The following is a 27667-nucleotide window of genomic DNA, read 5'->3' as shown; positions in this document are numbered from 1 at the left end:
GAGGGACGCAGTTATTGTTTATAATCTGATCTGCCTCCATATTCCTGGTTTCAGAGTCAATCACATGTGAGCCTCCCAGGTTGCCAAGTCTTCAACTGAAATGGCATTTGTAACTGGACACCGGCTGGCATCGAATGGAAGCCAATAACAGGAGCGACCCAGAAGTTAGTACTTGTACCCCTAGGAAACCACAGCATCCTTTTTGTTTTACTCTATTGGGTAAAGAAGGCTAGAGGCTAACCTTGAGCTAACAATGCTAATGCCTCTGAAGATAACTCAAGGTACTTTTTTCAATTACCAACAACTTGATATTACAGTCACATGTATTTATCTACTGGTCAACTCGTCTTTGGCCATCAGTTAAAACCTTCTGGCACTGAACCGGCAACCAGCATGAAACTTATGAGGGGGGGGGGGGGGGGGGGGTGATAGCAGACCGTTTTGCTTTGAAACATGGACCAGGGTACCCAAATTTGACCTTCAATAACCTTTAGTTACCAGCGTGAAATAACAGGAAACAAGAGCTGGATAAAATGTGTCAGCATCTGCTACAGATAACTGATCTTAAGCACTGAGTTTTTCTCCAGGAACTCTTCAGCTTGTGAGTTACTGTTTCTTATTTTCTGGACCTTAGAGGAAACAGTCTCAGGAGCATCAAAAGCTGGAGACGCTTCAGGTTTAACCTTCTGTCTGTTGTGTGTTTTTGAATTCTCATTTACTTCATAGTTGCCTCCTTTCTGTGAACTTCTGCACAGTTCTCTCATTTGCAAGGCTGCCTCTGCTCCGATGATTTCTTCAATAACATCGTTTTCAGCCACATCTTGCTTGTGCATGTTAGCGATTCTGTTGCATTTGTGTGTTTGGAGCACAATCCCTCCCCACTCCTCCGTTGGTCGCTGCACCTCGGTGCCAGCCCTGTCGTTGTTCTTCACCTTGCGTGACGTGCGGCACAGTGCCTTCCTGAACCCTCTCTTGAAATTGTCTGATAAGAATCCGTACAAGATGGGGTTGGCACAGCTGTTTGCATATGAGAGCACCACGACAAAAAAGTAGAGGCCTCTGAAGTCTCCAGGCAGGACCACGAGGAGGTTCATGATGTTGAGGGCATAGAAAGGCAGCCAGCAGAGGACGAACACCGCCACGACCACCACCACCATCCTGGTGATCTTTCGCTCTGATTTTCTCCGTCTGGAAGATGCGGTCTGTGTTCGCTTTCCAACTCTCCTCACCTTTAAGAGAAAAGTTTAGTTTTAAGGTTCCTCCATCATATTTTGATACAAAACCCTGTACACCAGTGTGTGTGTGCGCTTGTGTGTGTGTAGGGGGTTTGGCAAAATGAAACATTAGTCTAGCAAAGAATAAAGGATGCTGTAATCACAGTTAGCTATGTAAAAAAAAAGCTCACAATGTTAATTAAATATGAGCAAAATGTATCAAAGACATTGATTTACAGGACAGAACCATTTGGAATTATACGGATTTCTGTATAAATTGGTCATAAAATGTGATTTGCTCTTCATTTAAGTCACAACGGTAGACAATTACAGTCTACCTGAACTAATAACAACTATTACCATGTTTTTATTGAACACACTATGTAAACATTCATATTGCAGGTGGAAAAAGTCTGTGAATCCCAGACTAACGACATCTCCAAGAGCTGAACTTCAGTTATTTTATTCAAGTTTTCTCAACGCTATCGTTTCACAAAATTCTAATTTGTTTTTATTCCAATGAACAAAACAACAAAAAAATGTTGCACTAAAAACAACAAAACCATTACTTTTGTATTAAGGGACTAATCATTCCTCGTTGGACTTTCAGTGGAATCCAAATGTTCTAAAATGCAAACGTCTCATACTCCTAAACAATGAACTGTTGAGAATTGCTAAAATACACAGGAAGGCATACCGATGACTCTTTTCGTCACTGAATTCAAGATTACATTTCTACTTTATTTAAGGTCATTTCCTTAAAAGCATCCCAGAAACAATCTATAACTTCACTCAGGGTTCATCTAACTGCAATGCCTTGTGGGACATAAATCTTGTCCTTATTGCTAATCTGGCAGCATCCCTCGAGTCCTTCTGCAGCTGACTACGTGCAGCTCAGGACATTTGCATTTTTTGCTGATTGAAGAGAAACCATGTCCCTAAATCAAGCTCTCATCCAGAAACAACAAAGTAGACAGGCAGGACAACAACATGGACACTTCTGCTGCTCTTTTGATTTGCTCCAGTATTAAACTCTGGACAGACAATTGGTCATGGAATGTACTCTTCAGATATAATTAGATGATTTGATCAAAAATTGCATGTCAACACAGTCCCAGAGCTCACGAGCCCTGAAACCATCGTGACTAAATATGGCTGCTGATGTAATGGAAATATAAGTTACCGGGTACACAAAGGAAGAAGGAATCTTGTACAACGTTAGAGAATATAGCGCCAGTGTTTATGAATGTTTCAAACCCCGACAGAGCAGTCTTTACTGGGAACACACTCATAAGCATTTTTGCTTTTTAATATTCTCTAAAACTGTATTCTTCAGTGGTTTTGTCATGACTCCTACTGAATGTTTCCTCCTCACTGCCTCTTCCTCCGGCTCTTGGCTGGTGCAGGCACTTTTTTCCTCCTCTCCTTCATATCTTATCCTCAAGGCCTTTGTCTGTCCATGTGTGCTGGGTGCACGGCTGCTTCTGCATTTTTCTGAAAACTGGAAACTGAAATACATTTAAATGGATCTCGTCAGCTGGTCTGTCAACGCGATTGATAAAATTTTTCAACGATGAGAACGGGAGAAGGGGCTCTCTAATGACAGACACAGTAGGACACATCATGGACTCCTGGAAACTGTGGAACTTGATTTGTTTATCTCAGCTGTCTGTGGAGGCATGGACGTAATTTTTGGGAGGGGACAGGGGGGACATGTCCCCCCCACTTTTTCCAAAGTCAAGTTTTGACCCCTGCAATTTTTACCATCCAAAAACAATAGTATGCTATATTAAATTGACACTGGTTGAGCTCTAGGACCAAGCGGAAAACAACCGTTTGTGTTGAAGCCGGTTTCCCATCAGAGCATACTGTCAAGATCCCCCCCCCCCCCCCCCCCCCCGTGTCCCCCCTACTTCTAAAGTGAAAATTACGTCCTTGTGTGGAGGACTCTGAAGACGTCTGGATATTTGTGGTGTTGGTGTTAGGTTTCCTGCTCATTGGCCTTGGAGGCTACCTGGATTACCGGAAAATTAACGAGCTGTCGAGGAATATTGGCCTGATCCCGGAGCTCAGAGATGGTTTGCACCGCGCTGTGAATTCACAGACTCAAATAATTGTTGAGATGAATCGTAAGCTTGGGACTTTGGCGGAGATTCATTCTTTGGCACAAAAGATGGATGCCATCAAGGAGAGAGTGGACAAATCAGCACGGATTGGAATAGATTAATGTCCATTATTGGGATTTTGAGAGGTTGAGGACCAAGAAACTGTAAGACAGAGACAAAATTATCTCTGTCTGGCCCCAAAACAATTTCTAATCGGAATCTGGCGTCCTTGAGCATGCAAGGTTCCAACGAAAACTTCCCCCTCAGAAGATATGTGGAATGTGCCGCCGCTATGGCAACTCAACTCTGTCTCCTTTCCCAGCCTGGGCGGGACTGCGGGAAGGCCGCCGAAGCGTCCAGGGTCACTGCAACCCTCCAACCCTCAATGCTCCTCCCCCTATCCACACTGAGGGGACATGTGCTGCTTCTATCGTGGCTGCAGGAACTGAAGTGGGGATAGTCCCAGCCCATCACCCCACCTAGTGGACACTTATGTTGCGTTGTCTGAAGTCTGTTGCATCTCTGTCTGAGGTGTTTTTTTGCAGAGCAAAGCTGCCCTCCCTGTGGAGGGTAACTCTGAAGTGCCTTTTTTTCCCTCCACCGGAACCAATCCTCATGTAACCCCTCTTATCTCTAGTGCGACTCAGGGTTGCGTATGACCACAGTCACCAATTCTTGTCATGTGTCTTGCCCATGTATGTCTGATCTCTGAATTGTGTGTACTGAAACTCTAATTTTATATTTGTTCATTTTTGTTTTTGCACTTAAGATGATGCAGATTTATTGTACACCACATTTTATTTCCTGAAACATCTGATAATGGTTGTTTAGTTATTTTGATTTTAATACTAATAAAGTAGTTTAAAACCCCGTAGGACTGTGACACAGTTAAAATGATTTCTGCTTTATTTCAAAATAAAACACAAGCATCATGCTATATTGTAATGATAAACTTTTTATCACAAACATTTTTGAAAATGTTAGAATTTATACCTAAATAAAAGATGACAGTTAAAAAAAATTAAGGCACACGTTGTACTGAACCTTCCCAAATGTAAGTCTTCCTAAAGTTTACAGTAAAAACAAGTTAAAGATGTTGCTGAATGAACCCAACTGAATTAGAAAATGGGCCAATCTGAGAAAAAAACAACATTTTTAATGACGATTAAAAACATGTTTTGAGGTTTTCAGATTAGAACTTTTCAAGTCTGCATTCCAGTGAAACTCACCTTAATGATGATGAGCAGGTAGCACAACGAGATGACAAGCAGAGGACAGAAGAAACCAACGGTGCACGTGTACACGATGAATGAAGTCTTCCAAACTTCCGCCGGCTCGGGCCACACGATGCTGCAGTTCCCATCGTCCTTCAGCACATCAGCAAACACCACCACTGGCAGCACCACCACGAAGGACCCAGCCCACACGGTGCCACTTATGGCCTTTGCCACATGGGGGCGTCGCCACCAAGACGACCTTATGGGATGGACCACAGCCAGGTATCGATCCACCGACATCACGGTCAGACAGAAGATGCTGGTGAACTGGTTGAAAGCATCGACCGTCATGACAACGCGGCACATCAATGAGCCGAAGGGCCACGACAGGAGAGCGTTCTGTACCGCCAAGAAGGGCAGACCGAGCATAAACAGCTCATCTGCAATGGCCAGATTCAGGATATAGATGTTTGTGACCGACTCATTCTTTGTGTAGTTGACAATAACATGGATGACCAGAGTGTTTCCCACTAAGCCAACGATACAAACAATCCCGTAAATAATGGGAATGAAGACTCCTGCCAAACCATGGAGGGACGTAGGTGTGCTTTCAGAGCAGTTGTCACAGCTGCTGTTAATTATGAGGAATCCTTCGCTCGCGCTGATGCTGGGGAACGGAGCAGAGGGCGTCATGAAGAGCAGTGAATGGGAATGAAGCAGGGCTGAGCCGTTGCTCCAGGTAGCCGTGTGCTCCTGCTGAGTGAAAAAGGAAACCTGGGTGGTCTGGACGAGCTCCATGGAGGTTTAAAATATATCACACATTAGTGAAGCTGCTAAGATCCCACCAGTTGATGGTCAAAGCCCTATGAAGAAAAAAAAAAGAGATATTTAAAACATTTTACATATAAGGGACATGTAAAATGTTTAAAGCGTTGCAAGTGTGGCAAAACCCATCGTATACTAAGTGCGTACTGCTTCTTTTCTTGTATTTATAAATTAGTTGAGCTGCATCCAGGAAGCAATTAGCACAGCTTAGCACACAGGCATAATGGAAGAGAACATGAGGCATTCTGGCTCTGGCCGAAGAACAAAACGTGAAATTCAGCAGGTCTCAACATTAAATCTAATCTTGTTTTCTTATATTCTGTGAGGAATCAAAAATAACTGCTTGATATTTTACTTTGTTGCACTGATGGAAAGTTCTCACCACAGGATGGAAAGATATTGTACCAGCATGTATTCATGCAATACATTAGCAACAGCCTTAATGCCTGCCATTAGGCTGCAGGCAGAAAACCCAAATGCAGAATAAAATGAGGTTTTAATGCCACACAACCTAAACAAGAGAACGTTAGTGAAGCAGGGAGTGAAGAAATCAGTACGACACAACATCAATGCAAAATAACAGAAGGAACAACAAAAACATGTCATTATGGATTGTGATCATGAAGGTAACAAAAGGTTGATATAAAATACACAGCAGGTAAACTCTTACTCAAATTTTTATGACATAGAATATTTTGGGATTTTTTTTACAGTCAGGTTCCTCTTAAATGGCTGATAAATGGTCAATAGATGAACATTTAATTCATCTGTAACACATTATAAATCATAATTAGTGTTCATTAAGTATTAATTAAGGGCTAGAATGAGAGACAACTGACCGGTTTCCTGCCAAATAGTGAGCCAATTCTGTTTACATACACACTTTATCCAGAGTTGCTTTGATAAATATTTCCGACTAAGACATTTTGAGTTGTTGTGAAAAACGCTTTATAAAACTAATGTATTATTATTATTATTATTAATAATAATAATAATAATATCAACAGTGACAGGGAGCCTAATTGTAAACTGAAAATCACATCACCATTTATTTATGATAAATGACATTTGTTAAAGTGACCGTGTGTTTTTTTCCTGGCGATAGGGGGCAGTAGATACCTAAATCGTTGCAAGCAAGCATTATTTTTGTGTTGGAGTAAGACTTTACCAACAAATGCCCATCAGGGTCAAAAAGCCCTGGGGAGTGCAAACTTTAGCAAAATATTGAGCACATCAGACTCCCTTTCATCGCTGGCAACAAGTGAAGAGGTAAATGTGTAAAACAACATTTATAAATGACGAACGTTTTATAACCATTTGTTACAAATGAGTAAAAGCATTTTGTCCTCATGGGCTCCCGTAGAAGGAAACATGGCATCTAATATGGCGTCGCCCAGAGACTTAGACCCACTCCCATGTATTTTAGATCAGATTTTTATGGTTATATGTTATGAAGCCACTAATATTTTTAAAAAACTGGTCATAATTTCATTCTTTTTCAACAACATTTTGATGGATATTTCCAGAAATTAACGGTAAAAACTACACATTGTCTCTTTAAAGCACTCACAAGTTTCCCATGAATCAGCACCTTGGACAGCACCTGCAGGTTGCCACTCTACTCTCCAGCGCAATTTCAGCACCACACTCCGTTTCAGCACCAGAGAGAGAGAGGCAGGGCTAATGCCCAGGACCAGCTGAAGCACCGGATGTAAGCAATCTGAAATTACAGCTCAAGCCTTGAAAAGGCTTTTCAGACATTTTGGGGCGTTGTCTGGGTTCTGGCACATGTTCGGTGGAGGGTAATGATTGGGTGGAAGTGCAGGCTAAGGGTGTGCTGTGGAGGCATGAGGTGGACTTGAAGGTGGGGATCGGTCCGCTGGAGTATCTGTGCAATCGGCCATGTGACTATGGAATTGTGGAAAGCTTTCTGGGGGTTACGAGGTGGGCGTTTTATTAATTTCAAAGTTGGGTGGGTGTTAGTTGGAGACGAGACTCTGTCGTTTTGACCAAATTGTGATTAGGCCATAGTTGCCTATGTAGGGGAGGGACATTGGTGGGGTGGGGGGGTTGTTGTTTTTAGTGGGGAAGCACCCAGACGGATGCTGCGACTGTGGGGAGTTGGAAACGGTGGGCCATGTTCTATTACGCTGCCGGAAATATGAGGTGGAGAGAAGGACCCTGTTTGAATTCCAGTTATATATATATATATATATATATATATATATATATATATATATATATATATATATATATATATATATATATATCACTTGGCTCCATTTTTAGAAACTACAATATTTCTTTTCATTACAACGTAAACGACCCAGCTGTATTTCCCTTTGAACCTGGGAAACCCAGATTTAGTTAATCCAATCAAAGCATGTATCCATGAAATGATGACATAACAGAGGTCACTCTTTTTTTTTGGTTCACCAATAATCACTAAACAGTTAGCCAGCCTCCTGGGAATGCTGTCAGTGCATGTTCATGAACATGCCTAAAGCCTTGACTCAAATCTAGCTTTTGATAAACAAAAACATTCTATAATTAAATCGTGTACATTGGATATCAGTAAAAAGCCAATACTGAGCATCCCTGATCTATGAAATGTGCTCATATCATGATTCTAGCCAACATAAAGTTGGTCGTTTTGAAATATACTATTAACAGTTCCAAATAGCTCCAGATGGCCTCACAGAGCGTGGACAGTTATAAAAAGTTTGGTCTTAGTTTATATAACGGCTCAGCGAATACTAAAACCCTCATCAGCCGAACCGCCTCCTTCCGTCACAACAAAAACAAGCTCGCCCCTGAACAAAAACATAATGCATTTAGTCTTATTAGTGGGAGACTTGTTTATAAAGCCATCCCAGCCTCCTAATAACCACCATGCCTCACACAAGCACACCCTCGTCCCTTACAGCAAAGACTAATAATTGGTTATGCGTTAGGAACAAAATGCACTGACCTATGGAGAAAAAATTACAGAGCAAAGTCTTTCATATTCTTGGCCACATGTGGGGATGAGGGTAAAGAAGAGAGGAGGGAGAAAACAGGCTGAGTTGTGTGATTGAAACGAGACGGAAAAATGTTAATTTTGAGAAAATTCAGCTGTTTTTTTATGAGGATTTTAATCAGCAAAAGCTTCTTCAAACTTTACCCATCTTCTTCTCTCTTCTCTGATTAATGACCAACAGTGGAGTACCACTTATTATAATTTCTTATTATAGCCTCTTAGTGACCAGCCTGTCAGTTGTTAAGACTGAAAATGTGCCAAGCCTTTATCCTCACTAGTCAGTGCAGGGTGCATAGTTGGTGCCTCACAAGAAAAACATTGCAGGTTCAAATCCCGCTGCAGCCTTTCTGTTTAGTTTCCAGTTTATTCCCACACACCAAACTCATGAATGCTAGGCTAATTTACAAACACTAATGATCCTTAGGCGTGAGTTAGCATGTGATTGGTTGTTTGTCCCTGTGACGGACCAATCCAGAGTGTCCCCTGCTTCTCACCCAATGGCACCTGGCCAGCACCAGCTCTCCAGTCGTCTCCTGAGGAGGAAGTTGTCAAGAAGATGAGTGATGCAATTTGAATGTGGATCTTTTCATAACATTATTATAATGATGCTATTTTTTCATTTCCTATCATCATAATGTTATTGCATTATGGACATCAGTCATAAAGAACTGTGATATGCGGTGTTTCAAAGCTCAAACATAATAATGTAGATTGATGATTTTATGCAAAAGGCATTTTGAAGAAATGGTTATCGTTAATCGTGCAAATATTTTATCTAGCTTATTAAAAACGACCAGCAAAGAGAAAAAAAATATTTCTAATAATCTTCTTTCACTGTTGTTTTAATCTTTGCTCTTTTTGTTTAAACGTCACACAAATAGAAAGTAGTAAAATAAATATACTATTTATCTTTATCTTTACACTGTAGTGTAAAGTACTTTGGAGTCCTTACTCTGAGAGGCGCTTTACAAGTGCGGGTCATTTATCATTTATCTTTGATTTTGCCGTTGCTACACACCTTTTTCAGACAATAGTAGTTTTTTTTTGTCTTAAACAAACAAGTCAGGGAATCAGGATCTGAGAGCACATTTAGGATGACAGTTTATCCCATGCAGCTGTGCGTTTATTATTTATTTATTTATTGTGCATCCATTCACATAAATCTGTTTTATGAGCTGAGTGAGTTTAATTTTCCTTGGCTTTTGCTTCAAGACACCCTTTAAAAAGATCATCATTTTCAAAAATGTGCTTTTTAATAACAGAATCTTTTATGGCAATGCTGGGAGTTGTAAAGGAAAATTCCCCTTAATCAGTTACTGGTGGTGATGTAACAGTGAGTAGGAGTACTGATGAGATGACGTAGAGAAGGGACGACGGATGAGATCATTAGAGTGATCCATGAGTTCCGTTTCTGATGAAAACAATGGTGAGGGAGGTGGAGGAGGGTGGTGTCCAGCAGCAGAGGGGGGAAGCTGTAAAATTCTTCTGTAGTGAAATGTGACACTTGATCAAGGAAAAGATCATTTAGGGAAGTGATGGGATGGAGTCGTGTGATAATACATTTATATTGGATTATCTAATAAAGCTTCCAGTCATTGATTATTTTGAAATAAACTGCAGTGATTGAATTTCTAATGCAAGTAGTCCCCTTTTAGGACTTCCCAATAAATCAATGCGATGACGAAGTAAAAGTAGTTGCAGCTATACTGAAGAGCAGCTACTGCCAGTGGCGTGCCCAGAAAAGTTTCATGGGGTGGCCATGAGGCCAGGGCAAATTTTGGGGTGGCACAACAAAATGGTCCCCATGGTAACTCTGGGAAAGTTTAGTCTGTAGTGATGCAACACAGGCTACTTTATCCATTTTCATAAAAAAATTGTTTATATGACATTAATTTGACTTATTAACGAACACTGGTCTTTCCTGGATGTGGCTAGCTATTTTCTACCTCTTGGGGGCACCATTGGTTACTGCACAGCATCCCAAACTCAGGTTTGAAATGAAGACAACTATCTGAACAATGTAAAAACAAAATTAGCATTCAAACAAGCATGAATATATCACATTTTTAGTGATTTTTGGGGGTTTTGCTAAACATGTTGAAGTTAAAAGTTAAAGTGTGGGATTTAAGTGCAGATTGTCAGCTTCAGTCAGAGTGGGTTCAGATTTTAAATGAAACCAGTTTTTGTAATTTGCATGTGAGTGTCACGTTATGGGAGGGATGTTGGAAACCAAATTGCACAAACCCAGGATGACACGAGGCAGGAGATGACGAAAAATAAATCCTTTACTTTAAGATGAACCAAAAACCATGTAAATCCAAAGGGGTGGGGAGCCAAAATCCAAAAACGTTCATAATCCAAAAACTAGTGATCCAAAACTGAGACACAAGAAGTACAAGTAAAACTAGAGACGAGGAACTAGAGACTGACAGAATACTCACGCTGACAACAACAATGGACCGACAAGAACAATGAGACAAGGAGGGCTTAAGCTTGGTTTATGCTTGACGCATTTACGTTCCGCGCGGTGATGCGGCTCGCGGATGGAACGCGCTTCACAACTCGCAGCTTTTATGGTTTGTGCGGCTCGTCTCTGCGGTGAGCCAATATTCTCCCAAACTGAACGGGGCAGCATGGAGCTCTACGGCATGCATCCAACACTACACCATAGTAGAAGTAGAAATTACTGTTTACAACATGGCATTCCAGCATTTTTCACAGCGTCCTCGTCTTTTCTGACAGTGCGAGCTATTTCTCTCCAAGAATTATTAACAACATGTTGATCACGGTGATCTCCGAGAGCTGAATCATACAAATGTCTGTATTTAAGAACCTCTGCCATACTAGTTCTTGCCGGTCCGCCATGTTTTTCCGCATCCGTCCGTCCGCGTGGTTAGAAATTTTCCGAGGTGTGCGTCGCGGAAATTCTGGGCCGTGCGGAGGCGCGGTGGAGTTGTTAAAATGACGAAAAATGACGCAACTTTTCCGCGCGGAGCCGTGCGGACCTCGCGGACGCGTCAAGCATAAACCAACCTTTATATAGACAGGGAGGAGCAATTAGGGAAACAGGAAGCAGGTGTGTGGAGTGAGCTGCTAGAGGAAAGGCAGGTGACAGCAATTATCTGGATGGGGAAGAGAACCAGTGGAGGGCAGATAAACCTAACACTATATAAAACACAAAACTAAACCTAAAGACCAAGGGAAGAACTCACACAAACACATACACATACTGACACACACAAACTCATACACACATACAATGAACTGGGGAACAAGAGGCTGTGGCTACAACTTAAGACACACAACAGAGATGCAGACAAAGGACACATGAGGGCGCCATGAGAACACAAAAGGGAATCCAGAGTGACAACTGGAGGGGCTGGGGAACAAAGGGACACAGAACATGACAGTGAGTGCCCCAAAAGTTTTAGAACTAGCACTTTAAAGATTACTTCTCGGTTTATTTTTACATGTTACACTTATAGTATAAAATACTTTCAAACTACATTTTAAAGAAATTCTTCAATTTAAAGCCAACTCTCGAAACACTACTTAGTCTTTCAGTAAACCCACCAAATTCAAAGCAAAACAAACAGCATTTATTAAATGTTCAAGATAAGAATCTTATCTTTTATTTCTAGCTGATGTTTAGAAAACACTGAGTGTGCAGATGGGTTACGTCATTGTTTTCATAGCTTACAGGCGGCATTTTTTTTTTTTACTCTTGTAACATTAATCCAAAATCTGTTGCATTTTTCATGACAGACGGCTAACATACTAGAACACACACACACACACACACACACACACACACGCGCACACACACACACACACACACACACACACACACACACACACGCACACGCACACACACACGCACACACACACACACACACTAGCCTACACTCTCCTGACTGACCCCTTGCTGCAGCATCCCATCCTAATCTCCAACAAACACAATACGAGCAGACAGACAATCTTTCTTTCCAAAATGCATCTCCTCTTTTGTCTGCCATTGGATAACCAGATGTAAGGAGCATGTCCCTTTAGATGTTGCTATGACGATTTAAGCTCATAACAAAGCTTAGGAGACAGTAAATAGAACAAATCAAAGAGATAGATGAGAAAGTGAATGAATGCTGACTGAGGGGTGTGTGCTCTTTATGTTGAGATACAAAAGCATCACTGAGCATTTAGCGTTTTAAAGCGAGCGGGAGTTGCTTTGCTGAAAGTGTGCAAAAATTGTTCTCATTGCAGCTTTTAAGTGAAGATGGTAAATGTTAAGAGATATAAGAAACTTTTGACCTGTCAAATGTTTCATAGTAAATGTAGAAATTGGTAAATTAATAGATTAAACTGCACAAAATTGCCATTGCGGTCCTTATATCATTTTATTGTTTTTTGTCAATTTTGACAACCAGTCCCATTTTAAAACATTTCTCTAACAATTGTAGCTTCTCCTTTACACCGATACCACAGCTTAGTTCAGACAAGAGTTTGGTACATCCCCGTAACAAAATCTGAAATCCCCCTGATTAACCAGCACTGGTAACGCCAACAAAACACAGAGAAACATGATCCTGAAAATGGCTTCAGCTTTTATTACTGTTTACAGTTTGTCCCTGTAAAACTGATTTCAGCACAAAAGCTACATTCAGTGCTTGATTTGACCAGGACACATCTGTAATAATAAAAGAATACATACTAAACGGCCCTAATTCGATTTTTTGTGCATTCTCAACACGTACAGCAATGCATGTTCAAAGAGGACATCATCATTTGTTCTTCTTTGCCTTGGCCAATGCCTTGAAACAGCCCTGGGTGTGGGACTGAGTTTTGAAGGTGATCTTTTTAGTATCAAATGTATAAATATTACATATTACACATTATATTGCTTTCTAAATTTAAAAAAGGTTTGATGGGATAAATCTACCATGTTTTCCTTTTCAAGCACTTTGTTTTATTTATTTATTTTTTTATTTGACTATTTTCCTATCCTGCCTGTCTCTGATCTTCCTGCATCTCCTTTCAATCCTTCAGAGAAACTGCTTCCTGGCTTCCTTATTCTTCACCTCGTGAATTCCTTTTGAACTAAGCAGATCAAAGGGCTCGACCAACGGGAATAAAATTAGAGTGCGCACTGCGCGGCCACACCAGTGAGGTGAACTCACAGAGAACAGGCGATGAGCTCTGCAACAGCGGATCTCGTCAGGCATGAATAAAAGACAGAAAATATGAGCGGACATGAAAGATTGTGTATTAATTATATTTTTTTGGTGATGCCATTTTGAGAATATTACTGTTGCCGTGTGTAGGACACAGCTGCTTGGAGCGCATCAACATTCAGCACTCCAACCTGTCTTCTCCACTCAAAAGAATCCCCAGAACACTGAGAGTCCATATAAATAATGTCATAGGTAGAAACTGGATGCTTTTTGGGCTCCCCCTGGGTGTGTAAGTTGAGGGCCTATAGGGGAGCCTGTCACCCTTTCAGGGGAGCTGGGATCCCCTTAGCTCCCCTGTAATTTGAACCCTGTCTGCCAATATCATTTCCTACTGAGTTACAACCAATCAGCATGAGTTAACCACAAGCCCCTCCCAGTGACCCTACCAGGCATTTCCAAAGACTCCCTGAAATGTCCTGGAATGTGGTCTTTTCGGGCTTACCCATTGAATTGAAGACATGTGGATCATGAAGGTTTAGTAAAATCACCCCTCAGTTCCGATAGTGGAAACAGGCCTAATGTAATGTTATAGACACTGATTTACTTGTTCAGCAGTTGTAATCTCTTTAGTGTATATGAAAGAGTAATAACAATCAGGAGTGTGTGATGGAATTTGAATGACTCGCTAGACAATCCCCATTTAAACATCGATGTGGAAGAACAAAAGAGCTCATGTTAAAACAGATCCAACAACAGCTAATTGGTGTATCAGTCCATCGTTCTCGTTCCCCTGAGTGAGTCTACTGTCTCTGTCGCTGCTCGTCCAACAGTTTTGCACGGTTTGGATCCAGTTTCATTACTGCCACATGGCTGCCTCCACATTTTTCATTACGAAGACTGACAAGGCCTCATAGATCGGCCAGGATCTGATCAATACTCCCTCCAGATTGTTCTGCAGATCTGAAGGTGGAAAGGTAAACACAGTGACATAAGGCTTCTGAGTGCACTTTATAGCTGCTCAACACAGATACAAAGAGGCCCTGATACACAAATTATGATCACTTGTTTAGCTAAAGTCTCCGATTTACCCAAGAGAATTAAAGAAAGCGAGGGATGTGCGAGAAAATTACACATTAGATGAAAGGAAAATGTGCAGGGCTCTCTGTGGATATGCAATGCACCACAATTCCAACATCAATTATTTCCTCTACCCACACAATGTTCTGCACACTTGCATCCAGACAGATTTGTGCCAAATTGGTTAGATGAAAAGAATGGACTAAAAAGCTTTAAAAGCTCCAAAGTGGATGTTGACCAATTAACTTAAAAGCTTCTCCATCTACCCAAAGAGATACTGAAGCAGGCAAAGAGAAACCAGGGTCAAGAGCTGCTTTGCTTATTATTTGTTTAATCTCACAGCAACTTCCTTCGCAGCTAAACACTCAAACTTCCCAAAAGAGGAAAAATGAACAGACTGGAATAACTTCACAGACTAAAACGTCTCTGTGACACAGATAATCTTTTTTTCTTTCATCTACTTGGGCCCAGATTTCAAAGTGTGTCGTAGCCAAACCCATCTCAACTAAGTCAAAATTGTGGAGTTTTGTTAGAGTTCTGGGTAATTCTATGTCAAACAAGCACAAGAAAATCTATCCATCCATCCATCTTCTGAACCCGCTTTGTCCACGCGGGGTCAGGGGGCTGGTGCCTATCTCAAGCAGTCAACGGGCAATTAGGCGGGGTACACCCTGGACAGAGAGCCAGTCCATCGCAGGGCAACACAGAGACACACAGGACAAACAATCATGCACACACACTCACACCTAAGAACAATTTAGACAGACCAAACAACCTAACAGTCATGTTTTTGGACTGCGGGAGGAAGCCGGAGTACCCACAGAGAATCCACGCATGCACAGGGAGAACATGCAAACTCCATGCAGAGAGATCCCAGGCTGGGAATCGAACCCAGGACCTTCTCGCTGCAAGGCAACAGCTCTAACCACTGTGCCACTGTGCAGCCCCACGAAAATCTATAACACTTCTAACCTAATAATCATAACAGTCAGCCAGAGGTGTGACCAAGTCACTGCTTTGCAAGTCACAAGTAAATCACAAGTCTTAGTCTTGTGTCAAGTCCAAGTCAAAGACAACCAAGTCCAAGCTGAGTCCACCGTCAATGATCTGGAAGTCCAAGTCAAGTCCAAGTCCTTAACTTAGAATGTTCAAGTCATAATTAAGTCATCTGTCCAACTTCTATTTAATGACAATGATAATAAATAAATTCCAGAAATAAAGCTTCTTCTAAAAGATCTGCCTCCCATCCTCTTTTTAAATATTCTAGAAACCACCAGTAAACCTGCAGTTAGGAACATATGGAACAATCAGATCACTGATGTATGTTGGAGCTTGATTATTAAGAGCTTTAAATGTGAGAAGGCGGATCTTAAAATCTGTTCTGAATTTAACAATCAGCCAATGTAGGGAAGCTAAGACAGGAGAGACATGCAGTGTGTTTACATGCAGCCAGTAACCCTTTAAAAACCCGAATATTCACAATAACCCGGTTCCGCAGGTCCTTGTAAACACCGCCAAAAACCCGGATATGCTCATAACCGGGTTTTTAAAAACCCGGTTACTACACCTGGGGTAACCCTTTTCTAACCCGAATGTTTGGTCGTGTAAACGCATATCGGGATATCCCATCAAAGCGTGTGTTCTGCGCATGCTCTGCTCGCAAGGAATCTTGGTCTTTTGAGTAGCGAGACGTCTTGTGTGCGCCAGAACACCGGAAGTAAACAACAAGTTGGGGGCAAAATGGCGAGTCGCGGCACAGCACCACACTTTGAGTGACGAGGAAACTAAAGTGCAAACAAACGCGGTCGCTATCTCTTCCGAACTGGGAAACATGTTGTTTTCACGGATACCAGAACAAGAAGAACTGGAAATTACGCATATTGCGTCTGGACGTAATCCATACGTCCTGACGCTACCACAACGTCCGCAGTTAAATCAGGTTATGCAAGTTAGAGGTAACTCTTTCTATTTATGCTTGTAAATGGGTTATTCTGATCAACTCAGAAACCCGAATCCCGACCTTAACCCGATCATAACCCGGATATTGGCTGCATGTAAACGTACTCATGATCTCTCTTTTAAATTCTCATCAGAACTCTAGCTGCAGCATTTTAGACAAGCTGAAGACTTTTGACTACATTCTGTGGACTTCCTGATAGTAATGAATTACAGTAATCCAGTCTTGATGTGATAAATGCATGAACTAGTTTTTCAGCATCACTCCTGGAAAGGATGCTTCTAATCTTAGCAATATTCCAAAGGTGGAAGAAGAAAACCCTACAAACCTGTTTAACATGGAATTTTGATGACATGTCCTGGTCGAAGATAACACCAAGGTTCCTTACTTTGTTCTTTCTATTTACTAAGGATAGATTGATTATTTCTATAATGCGGGCAGTAATAAAAGGAAATTCATCTTTAAATAATTTGGTTGGGATTGGATCTAAAATGCAAGTTGAAGGTTTAGATTAAGCTAATATTTTTGATAACTCTGAAAGCTCAACTGAATCAAAACAGTTCAAACACAGATGAGGTTCTGCAGTTGCCTCTGATGCTGCCTCGCTTACTGAGGAAGAAGAAATCACATTAGGGAGAATTCTAATGATTTTGTTTCTAACAGAATTAATTTTACTTGTGAAAAATCCCATAAAGTCATTGCTGCTGAAGGCTAATGGAATAGATGGTTCAGAGCTATAATTCTGCTTAAGTTTGGTAATTGTACTGAAAATAAATTTAGGATCATTCCTATTCTCCTACTTGGCAATAAAAAAAGTCTGTGGTTTTAGCTAGTCAAAGCTTATTTTTATAAAGCACAAGGCTATTTTTTCACGATAAGTAGGACTCCTCCCAGTGTGTAGAGCACCATGTTCTCTCTAATTTTCTAGAGTTCTGTTTTAAAGTACTCAGTTTAGAATTAAACCAGGTAGCCAACTTCCTGTGCTGAATTAACTTCTTTTTAAAGGGCCAACATCATCTAATGCCACACATAAAAGAAGGAAATGTTGTGAGAAAATGAAATAGGAAATATGGTATAGGAAAGAGGAAAATTGGTGAATCCCTGGAAAGACGGAATAGGTAGAAAGAACAGAGTAAAGTAAGGGTGGTGACGAAGGTCACACCAAAGCCAGCCTGAACAAGTGAGTTTTCAGCTTCTTTTTAAAGGAGACCAGTGAGTCCACTGATCTCAGACTCAGAGGGAGAGAGTTCCAGAGTCTGGGGGCCACAGCGGCAAATTATTAGTCACCGTTGCACTGCACAACCAGTAGGCTTTTGTCACTGCACGTCAGGGACCTGCTGGGGGTGTAGTGACTAAGAAGATCATCAATGTATGATGGTGCTTATCCATGTAAGGTCTTTAAGACCAGGGGTCTCATTTATCAAACAGTGCGTAGAATCCTTACTAAAATCGTACTTAAGCTCAGCAAAAAATTTTTACTTACGCCAAGTAGGTTTGTGATCTATCAAACATGGAGTACGCACAGCAGCACACAATCTCCACTTCATAAATCGGAGACTAACGAAAATGTTTCTCAGCTGCATTTTTGTCACATACCGCCCTCACCACGCCCACTTACTGTCATAAATAGTCAAAGCAAAGTGCCTTGTGGATCTCATGCATGTACATAAGCCAGCTGTTGCAGCGCTCCGCCAATGACATGGCGACCATAGATCAAGGCAGATTAAGGAAGCGCAATTTCACAGAATAATAATAATAATAATACATTTTATTTAAAAGTGCCTTTCAGAACACCCAAGGTCACTTGACAGAAAATACATTCAGAAAATACATTAAAACAGCAATAAAACAACAATAAAACGCAAAGAATAAAAAAACAGAGAGAAACAGTTCAATAAAATCAGAGGTCATAGGCAGATTTAAACATATGTGTTTTGAGTCTGGTTTTGAAAAGGGTGAAGCAGAACTTGAGGCACCTTTGGGTGAGGTGGAGAAATGAAAGCAAGCACTTTTGCAAAACAAATAAGAGAAAATCCACAGAGTGGCACAGCGTTGTTGAAGCCGTCAATGTTGTGAATTCTTCAGAAAGATCTGTGGCGGATATAAAAAAAATGGGCCTATTGAGATTCGATCCCCAGACTCCCAGGTGTAAGTCACACATGCTAACCAGTCACCCAAACAGAGATCTTCCTTGTCCAGGGTGCATGATCAATCGGGTCTCAGTGACAGGACACACACACTGTCACAGACGCATGACATTCTGTCTCAATCTGTCCCCCTGCTGATATTCTGCATTCCGTATTGAGCTCTTCAGGCTGTGTGTGTGTGTGCTAGCACACACGTGTGTGAGTGTGCACGCATGTGTGTGTATGCGCGAGTGTGTGTGCGTGTGTGTGTGTGTGTGGGGGGGGGGGGGGGGTCTTGTTCTGTGTGAAAACAAAGCGGTACAAGTGATAATGCTTCAGGATTTCATAATTTTAACCTTCTCAGCAGCAGCACTGCAGGTGCTCTCCATGTCCAACATGTGCGTAAGCCAGGTCCTTAGTCAACTTAAAGTTGCGCACAGTTTTCCGCTAAGTTTTCTTTCATAAATCCCAAAGTTTGCGTGGAAAGTGGCTTATGCAGTTTTCTGACCCCGTTTTCTGCGTAAGCAAGCTTGATAAATGAGGCCCCAGAACCAGGAACTTGGAGTTGACTGGCAACCAGTGAAGCTGGAGGAGAAGCGGGGTGATGTGGGTGTGTTTGGAGGACTTGGTCAGAAGCCGAGCACAGGCATTCTGAACCACCTGTAGACGGTTCAGGGAGGTTTTGCTCAGACACGTGAAAAGAGAGTTACAGTAGTCTAAGCGTGAGGAGATGAAGGTGTGGAGAACTGTCTCAAGTTCAGAGCAGGACAGAATGGGACTCAGCTTAGAAATGTTCCTGAGCTGAAAGAAGGAAGAGCAAGCAAGAGAACTGAGAGGAGAATCCAGGGCGAGAGCTGGGTCAAAGGTCCCACAAGAGTCCTTGCTATGAGTGAGCGTATGCACAGTTGTGTACTTCTGTGTGGCCCTGTGATGAAGTGGCAACCTGTCCATCATGTACACTGTGTCTACTCTCATGACCATCCGACATAGACACCAGCTTCCCTGAAAACCTTTACAGGAATAAGCAGAAATGGATAATGGATGGTGGATATTTGAGACACTTTGTGACTAAATTGTGGCCAGAACACGATCCACAAATGTTTCAGTTTATTTGCCATTACGTCAAATACCTTACTCAACCTGGCGGTCCATAAAACAAGAATCTCATATACCATTCAGTGTATTGTCAGCATCAAATTAACCGTGACAATGCAGTAGGATGCTGGCATTAAATTTATCACAAGAACAGAAGTTTAATTTCAAACAGTAATTTGTTACTCTTAGGGCTATCGCATATTTTAGTATTTGAATATTCTATCGAATCCCTCATCGATTAATTGAATATTCTAATTGACGATGTTTCACGTGAAACAACACTGTGGTCTGCTGCTAAAATATAAAAATAAAACAGACAAATTATAAAAGGCTCAATACTGTGTAAAAAAATCATGTTGTCTAGTTCCCGTTTTCCCAGCTAATATATGTAGTTAACAAATAATTTATGGAACAAAAATTTACTTATATTTTTTTTACATTTTAGGTTTTTATTAAAATTACTCATCCTAGTCACAATAACATATCTAAATATATCCACATATGATCAGTAAATGTAATTATTTCATTAACATGTTCTGTAGTAAGCCACTGGAAATGCTGATAACAGTTAATTTTTACTGGTGACAATGTAATAATGGCATATATATTTTATTATATATGAGTTGACAACACAATCCAGTCTAAATTGTATTCAAATGTAGAAATGTTTGTGAATTACATGCTTTAACGTCTTGCCATAGTCCTTGTTGTACTAGCAACAACCAGACTCCATCTAGCTGCTTCGCCTCAGCTCTATTAAAGAGCTGCAGCTGCAGACGTGTGTAAATAAACAGGAGGAATGGTGGGGATTTTTCTTACGTAGAGTTTAGTCATTCACAACTATTGCGTTATTTCTGAACCCCACTTATTCGTGTGTGCTACCGTTAGCTTAGCATTACAAATTCTGCTCAAAGTTTTACTCTTGATCCCAAACGTTGGAGCATTTCTGCCTTTTACAGGTTTGGATCTTTGCCGGTTGTTCTGTTTTCCTCCACAGCACCTAGATTACTACAATGTGTGCCAGTTAAATGCCAGACTGTGGTCTTAAAATGTAACAAAGCTTTGAATCAATAAAAAGTAAATTTAGGAATTTAATGAATCAAACAATTTAAATCATTCCAAGATTTGTTTCAGCCCTAGTTACTCTAATACAGTAGTACAGTAGCGGATTTCAAGTGACGGTGGCACAGGAGTTAGGTGCTCGTCCCGTAATCGAAAAGTTGCAGTTTCAAGCCCCGCTCAGTCTGTCGCTGTGTCCTTGGGCAAGACACTTAACCCACCTTGCCTGCTGTTGGTGTTCGGTGGGACTGGTGGCGTCAGTGTACAACAGACTCGCCTCTGTCAGTGTGCCCCAGGGCAGCTGTGGCTTCAATGTAGCATCCCCACCAGGGTGTGAACGGGTCAATGACTGATTGATTAAGTTGTATAGCACCTTGGGGGGTTCTAGGACTCCAGATGGTACTATATCAAATACAGGCCATTTACCATTTTTTAGGACAAAAAAAAAAAAAGACTGCTCCAGCTTAATACATGATAAACTGTCTCTTTTACATGTTTTTTTTTTCTGTAACACACCATGCAGGTCACAGAACATGCAACTTTCATGACTGTACATGTTTAAAAGATAAAAGAGCCAACAAAACACAGCTTTTGGAGATTTAAATGTTCCAGAGATTAAACATACATTTAAATTACATACAGTGGGGCAAAAAAGAATGTAGTCAGGTTCCAATTGTGCAAGTTGTCCCACTTGAATAGATGAGATATGCCTGTAATTTTCATCACCGGTATATCTTAACTATGAGAGACAAGCACACATCACATTACATTGTCAGAATTTTAAAAAATCGATTTGAAATTTATAGTGAAAAATAAGTATTTAGTCAATAACAGAAGTTCATTTCAATACTTGGTAATGTATGCTTTTGGTGGCAATGACAGAGGAGAAACATTTTCTGTCTTCACAAAGTTTTCACAAACTGTTGCTAGTATTTTGGCCCATTCCTTCATGCAGATCTCTTCTAGAGCAGTGATGTTTTGGGGCTGTTGCTGGGCAACACAGACTTTGACCCTCTCCAAATGTTTCTATGGGGTTGAGATCTGGAGACTGGCTAGGCCACTCCAGGACCTTGAAATGCTTCTTACAAAGCCACTCTTCTGTTACCTGGGCAGTGTGTTTAGGATCATTGTCCTGATGAAAGACATCACTCAATAGTTCACGGGGGATTGTTGATCAAATCAAATCAACTTTATTTATATAGCACTTTTCATACAAAAAAATGCAATCCAAAGTGCTTCACAGATTAAAATGGCCCCATAGATCCCATATTCCCATCCCAGCCCCCCTCCGCAAGTATAAAACAATTGCAGTTCCCCTCCCGCAACCAATTTCCAAGGTGGACATACACTTACCCACACACTCACACACACGCACGCACACGCACGCACACACACACACACACACACACACACACGTTAACAACAGAGTAAACAATAGGCTGAGTTCAGATGGGTCAGGTAATGGACGACACATCATCAGCGGAGCCATCTGCCTTGACAGCAACAGATCCACGGCAGCAGCCAAGACACTGGCCCATGATGCCCAGGGAGGGAGGGCGGAGACCCCCACCACTGCCCGGGCACTACCCGAGGAGCGCCCCGGCCACCGCCGACCGCCGGTCCCAAGGCAGAGGGCTCCGCAGAGGAAACACTGAAGGATTAAAATATATAACAATAAATAACAAAAGCTAATTTGGATAGAAAGTAACTGATAAAAATTGATTATAAAGATAGTAAAAGAAACATAATCATGTAAAAACACTAAGATGTAAATAAAATAATAAAATTAAGTAAAAGAGATAAATAGGTATATATAAATAAACAAACATGACAGGTGATACAGTTAAACAGACTAGATAAGTAGTAATCAGTTAGAAGCTAAGCTAAAAAAAATCGCCATCCTTGACCCATTTTGACCCCACAGGATGAGATCTTGCGTGGAGCCCCTGATCGAGGGAGATACTCAATGGTCTTGCATGACTTCTATTTTCTAATTGCTCCCACAGCTGATTTCTTCACACCAAGCTGCTTACCAGCTGGATGCAGGTCTACAATTTTGTTTCTGATGTCCTTGGCCAGATCTTTGGTCTTGACCACAGTTGAGTTTGGAGTGTCTCTGCAAACAGTCAACGTCGCGTTGATGTGCAGTTTATGTCTATATTGAGTCTGTCGGTCCAGACCACGTCTGTAGGACGTCCAAACTAGGTCTTTGCACATAACTGTCTGAGGTTGTGGACCGGTGTCTTTTATATTGACAATGACTGCCAACAGGTACCAGTTATTGGAGGTAATAAGTGGAAGACAGAGGAACCTCTTAAAGAAGACTTCACAGGTCTGTGAGAACCAAAAATATTGCGCGTTTGTAGGAAATCAAAAGCTTAATTCCCACCATAATTTACAAATACATTTTTTCTGGATTTTATTTTTCTTCTTCTGCGACTCATTTTTTTTGCCCCGTTGTACGCACTGCGATTCATGAATACTGCAACATCAGACTAAATAGTACATGAGTTAGTTGGTACGGCTCTGGTGGGGTTTCCCCCCCAGCTAGCTTAAATTTAAAACCTGACAATTGTTAATAAAACATCCCACCTGTTAGAGTCAATAACAATCAATATGTTCTTTATGGCTCTTCACCAGTTGCAGATAAACATTGCAATGCCTCATTCAAACAAATGTTTTAGCTCGTTTCTCAGAATAACCGTTTGATTCTATTCTCTTATGGAGGATTTGGCCGATATCTCCTCTGACAGATTCCACTATCTCGTGGATTTATTGAATGCGGAGACTGTGAGAGATGGATTACAGACGTTAGTAAACAAGAATAAGAAATGAGTCTCTGGTTGAGGTGGGAGTAAATCACAGTCGGGGTGCTCAGGTAAAAGGCTGATATCCACACAGCTGGGAGCTTGTCCGGTCTTGATACCGATCTTGAGATAACACGAGCCGCCTCTCACACACCTATCTCTTCACCTTGCTTCCTCTCGTCTCATCCTGTCATTCTTCATCTTGTTTTTCTTTACACCCGTTTGCTTTCATTAATGTCTTCTTTTCCACTGCTTTACTCCACCAGAGACACACCTTTAACTCTCAGATTGCAGCGATTTTTGAGCCATCTCAAGATTTCATAATAACTGTGACTGAATGTTGCACTTGAAGGTCGAAGCAGAGAGAAGGAAAAGGAAATAATCTGGACATATTTTTTTGTCCAAACTAACAACAGTATAAAATTGCCAGTAAAGGAAATGCAACACAAGAAAAATATAAAAGCTGTTGTTTATGTGGCCGTAGATTGTATCAAATAATACATTTAGAACAAAAAGTAGAAGGAGTTTACTAGATGTTTTTTTTTTGTTGTCACAAGGCTTCTTGTTGGTGAATGATGCATTGTTGAATAGCTTTTGTTTTGAGCTTCTTTTTGCATGATGCTTTGCCTTTCCCAGTCATCAGGAACAAAACACATGTTAACCTGATTCTATTCATTTAACACTGTTGAGGACCTCAGTAGCATGTGGAAAATCCACACCGAGCCACAACAGCACCTCATACTCAAATCAGTAAAGGTGAGGTTTTTTGGTATGAGATGCTGGGTTATAGGACGGTTGGTGGCACTGTTGCCATGCAACGAGAGGGTTGCAGGTTTGAATTCCAATTTAAATAATAAATGGACATTGGCAGAATTTCTTTTTATTACCTAAATGTAATTTTGCTGCTCATTAAACAGATGCACAATTCTTACAAATGTTATCTCATAATAAAGGTGATTATTATGGGTTTCTAATAATATACGAAGAGATAAGAGTTAATTAGTTATGAAGAATCGTTGTTACAACAACAACAAAAAATGAACCAAAGAAAATTTGTTTTTAAGTTGATGTAAGCTGCCATGAAAAATAATGACTTTATTTAAGAATCTAAAAAAACAACTATTTGTTAGGTAACTGATCAATTATTGGAATTTTTTTCACATGGTATTTATTTATTTAAAGGTGCAGGAAAACTCATTTAATCAACACATTTGCAGTCTCTAGTAGGAATGAATGCCTTGCAGATTGTACTTGGAGGTGGAAAAAAGCTCAATCACAGCAGACCTTAAGGCGGCAGGATTTGGAGTCTTATTTCCTGATCTTTGAACATCTCACCTCAGATTGGAAAACAGCAACATGGCTCTACCACTGGCTTCATTTGCTCTGCAAAATGGATGTTTTACCGCCACAAATAACACAAGCCTGGGGGAGTTCTGCTGTGTGGTGGAGTTACTCATGCTATCAGCAGCACGGAACGGCAATGGAAAGGTTTATTCGCAAGCTTCAACGTGGTCCAGTGCACACCAAGACAGTTTTAGTCGTAGAATGGCTTCCTCCTGGTGCTCCTCGCTTAACTTGCAAGATCACAAGTTCCCTCAAAAGTTCAAAGGTCACAGTTTGTTTATGCAAGCCACCATTAAACAAAGTAAATCACACTTGATATTGCTGTTAATAGAATAGAATAGAATAGAATAGAATAGAATAGAATAGAATAGAATAGACTTTATTAATCCCACAGTGGGGACATTCACTTACTACAGCAGCACACTTGAAAAGGAAGAACATGGTAATAAGATTATAGATAAACACACAAAGGAAATAAGCCATTATTGCAACCTTCAAGCACTTAAAACAACAATACAAAAGGAAACTTGATGTCATATGTGATGTTGTTCCTCTCCACTGCCAGGACTAAAGCCATTAAAAACACACTGATGCACTCCTCGAATGATGAAGGGACTAAATATGCCATTAGGTCACATGTAGGCTACATATTTGAAATTGCATCGCTGCAATACTCATATTTAGAAAATTACTGGGGATTTGAAAATGTGTGTGATTTCCCATCTATTCCTATGTTAACTGTGGAATTGACCCGTCCCAGAAGCGGCTCGCAGCAAAAAAAAAAAAAAAAAAGAAAGAAAAAAAAAGAACCTAACCCTATCTTTAGTGGCGCAGCGTGCCACTTCTGGGACACGCCTGAAAATTGCTGCATCACGGCTGGTTTGAATTACCCCATAAACTACAATGGATTATTTTTGAAGCAGCGACGTCCCACTGCCATCCTGCTGATGCTTCCATTCTCACATAGGAATAATGGTTAGCTTCTACTAACCGAGACGTTCTCTACTGTTTCCCGGGCGCTACACCAGCAATCACCTTCTCCGTCGTGAGTCAAGATGGGTGAGTCCATGAAAGTTAAGCGACAGTGTGACGTAGATCTGTCAGACTTTTCAAATGTTATAGTTTCACTGTCTATTTTCTGTCAGAAGCTAATGCAGGAGGTAGGGTTAGGGTTATGATTAGGAGCAAGAAAACCGCAAGGTGACCAATAATAATCAGAACTAATCAATGAAAAATAGGTTTTCAGTATTCTGCACCTTTCACTTATTCTCCCCAAGAATTTAGACCAAATAATGCGGCAGATCACAACCTAAAGTCTATTTATCTTTATTATTTTATTAAAATCAATAATAACAACAATAATGAATAATGACAACAACCACCACATTACTAGTACTACTACTAATAACTAAAAAATTCCTGAAGAAAATTCTAAAAAGGGAACTGCCGGCTGGCACAAGTGAGGAATCACCCTAAAATCATGGTTTACTTGTTTAATCAATAATAATAATAATAATAATAATAATAATAATAATAATAATGGTGTTGGTTCCCTGTTGCTTTTCATGCTGCTTGCATCACAACATTAAGTTATAAATAAAGAAGAATCACAAAGAAAAACCCAACTGTGCCTCCATCTTTATAAACTGACATTGATGCTGGACTAACTGTGTTTAGAGTGGTTTCATCAGTTCACCAACATTAAGGTGTTAGCTGTTTGAAATGGACACCACAGGTATAAAATCTAAAGGAGACAGACAGCTTTAAAAAACATTAACATACAAGAAAAAAAGGTAAATCCTACCTTTATCAGTTTTGGTCTTTCGCCATGTTGCTGTGACGACGTGAGCTGATAATAAATAAACCAGAGCGTGTGAGTTGCGGTGGTCAGTGAGCTTTGCCTGTGAGCTGGAAGAAGCACAAGCAGCCTCCTCCTTCTCCCCCACCCCGTTACACACACACACACACACACACACACACACACACACACACACACACACACACACACACACACACACACACACACTGGTCCCAAACACTCACACGGATTAGTTTTAACAAGGGATTTCAGCTAAACCTCAGCCCAAAATCAGGTGGGAAGTACAAAATATTAACATATAGATGCATTTACATGAAAAATAAGTGTCAGTAAAAATTGATAAACATGTGTCTCATCACTAATGCATTCATGCATCGATTCCCCTTTAGCAGATGTCATTCGGTAAATTATTAAGAAAGATGCCAATTAAACATTCAGAGGTTGTGATAATGAACTGAAAATGAAAAAGAAAAAACAACAAGATTATTAACAAGATTTATAGGTATTAATGTGTTTTATTTGTTTGTGTTACTTTGTAAAAATATGTTAACATTGACATCTAGCTAAATGATAAAATATACAGTTTGAAAACATTAATGCTAACTATACTAAAACTTAAATCATGCATAGCATTATTTTTTATGAGCACAGTAAAAAATACAACTGCTGTTGACTAACACTGCAAAGTAAATTTTAATATAGTAATACTAAATGAATATTACAAACAAATTCAACAAAAATAGATGAACCACTTCAAGGCAATACCACTGAAATAGTAAACCCCCTTTTAGACTATTGTTGGCCTCAAAACTGTCAGATGTTGTATTAGAATGAGTAC

The 27667-nt window shown here is 40.6% G+C and overlaps 1 protein-coding gene across 1 annotated transcript; it reads right to left on the bottom strand.

Moving 5' to 3' along the window:
- Positions 1-442: 442 nt before the first annotated feature.
- Positions 443-26899, bottom strand: LOC107375151 (somatostatin receptor type 5). Its single transcript, XM_015943533.3, has 3 exons — positions 26815-26899; positions 4549-5399; positions 443-1229 (listed from the first exon to the last, which is right to left on the bottom strand). The coding sequence occupies exons 2-3, from the start codon at positions 5332-5334 to the stop codon at positions 549-551; spliced, it is 1467 nt and encodes a 488-aa protein (XP_015799019.3). The 5' UTR covers positions 5335-5399; positions 26815-26899; the 3' UTR covers positions 443-548.
- Positions 26900-27667: the final 768 nt, after the last annotated feature.

This window comes from Nothobranchius furzeri, chromosome 6 (assembly GCF_043380555.1).
Source record: "Nothobranchius furzeri strain GRZ-AD chromosome 6, NfurGRZ-RIMD1, whole genome shotgun sequence".
Classification (NCBI taxonomy): domain Eukaryota; kingdom Metazoa; phylum Chordata; class Actinopteri; order Cyprinodontiformes; family Nothobranchiidae; genus Nothobranchius; species Nothobranchius furzeri.
The sequence above is the reverse complement of the archived record's forward strand: the minus strand, read 5'-3'. Positions and strand labels throughout refer to the sequence as shown.

Excerpts from the sequence above, each read along its gene's own strand:
- LOC107375151 (XM_015943533.3), bottom strand. The coding sequence starts at position 5,334 with ATGGAGCTCGTCCAGACCACCCAGGTTTCCTTTTTCACTCAGCAGGAG. Across the intron at positions 1,230-4,548 it reads ACCTGCTCATCATCATTAAG|GTGAGGAGAGTTGGAAAGCG; the intron begins GTGAGTTTCACT and ends TTTCTCTTAAAG.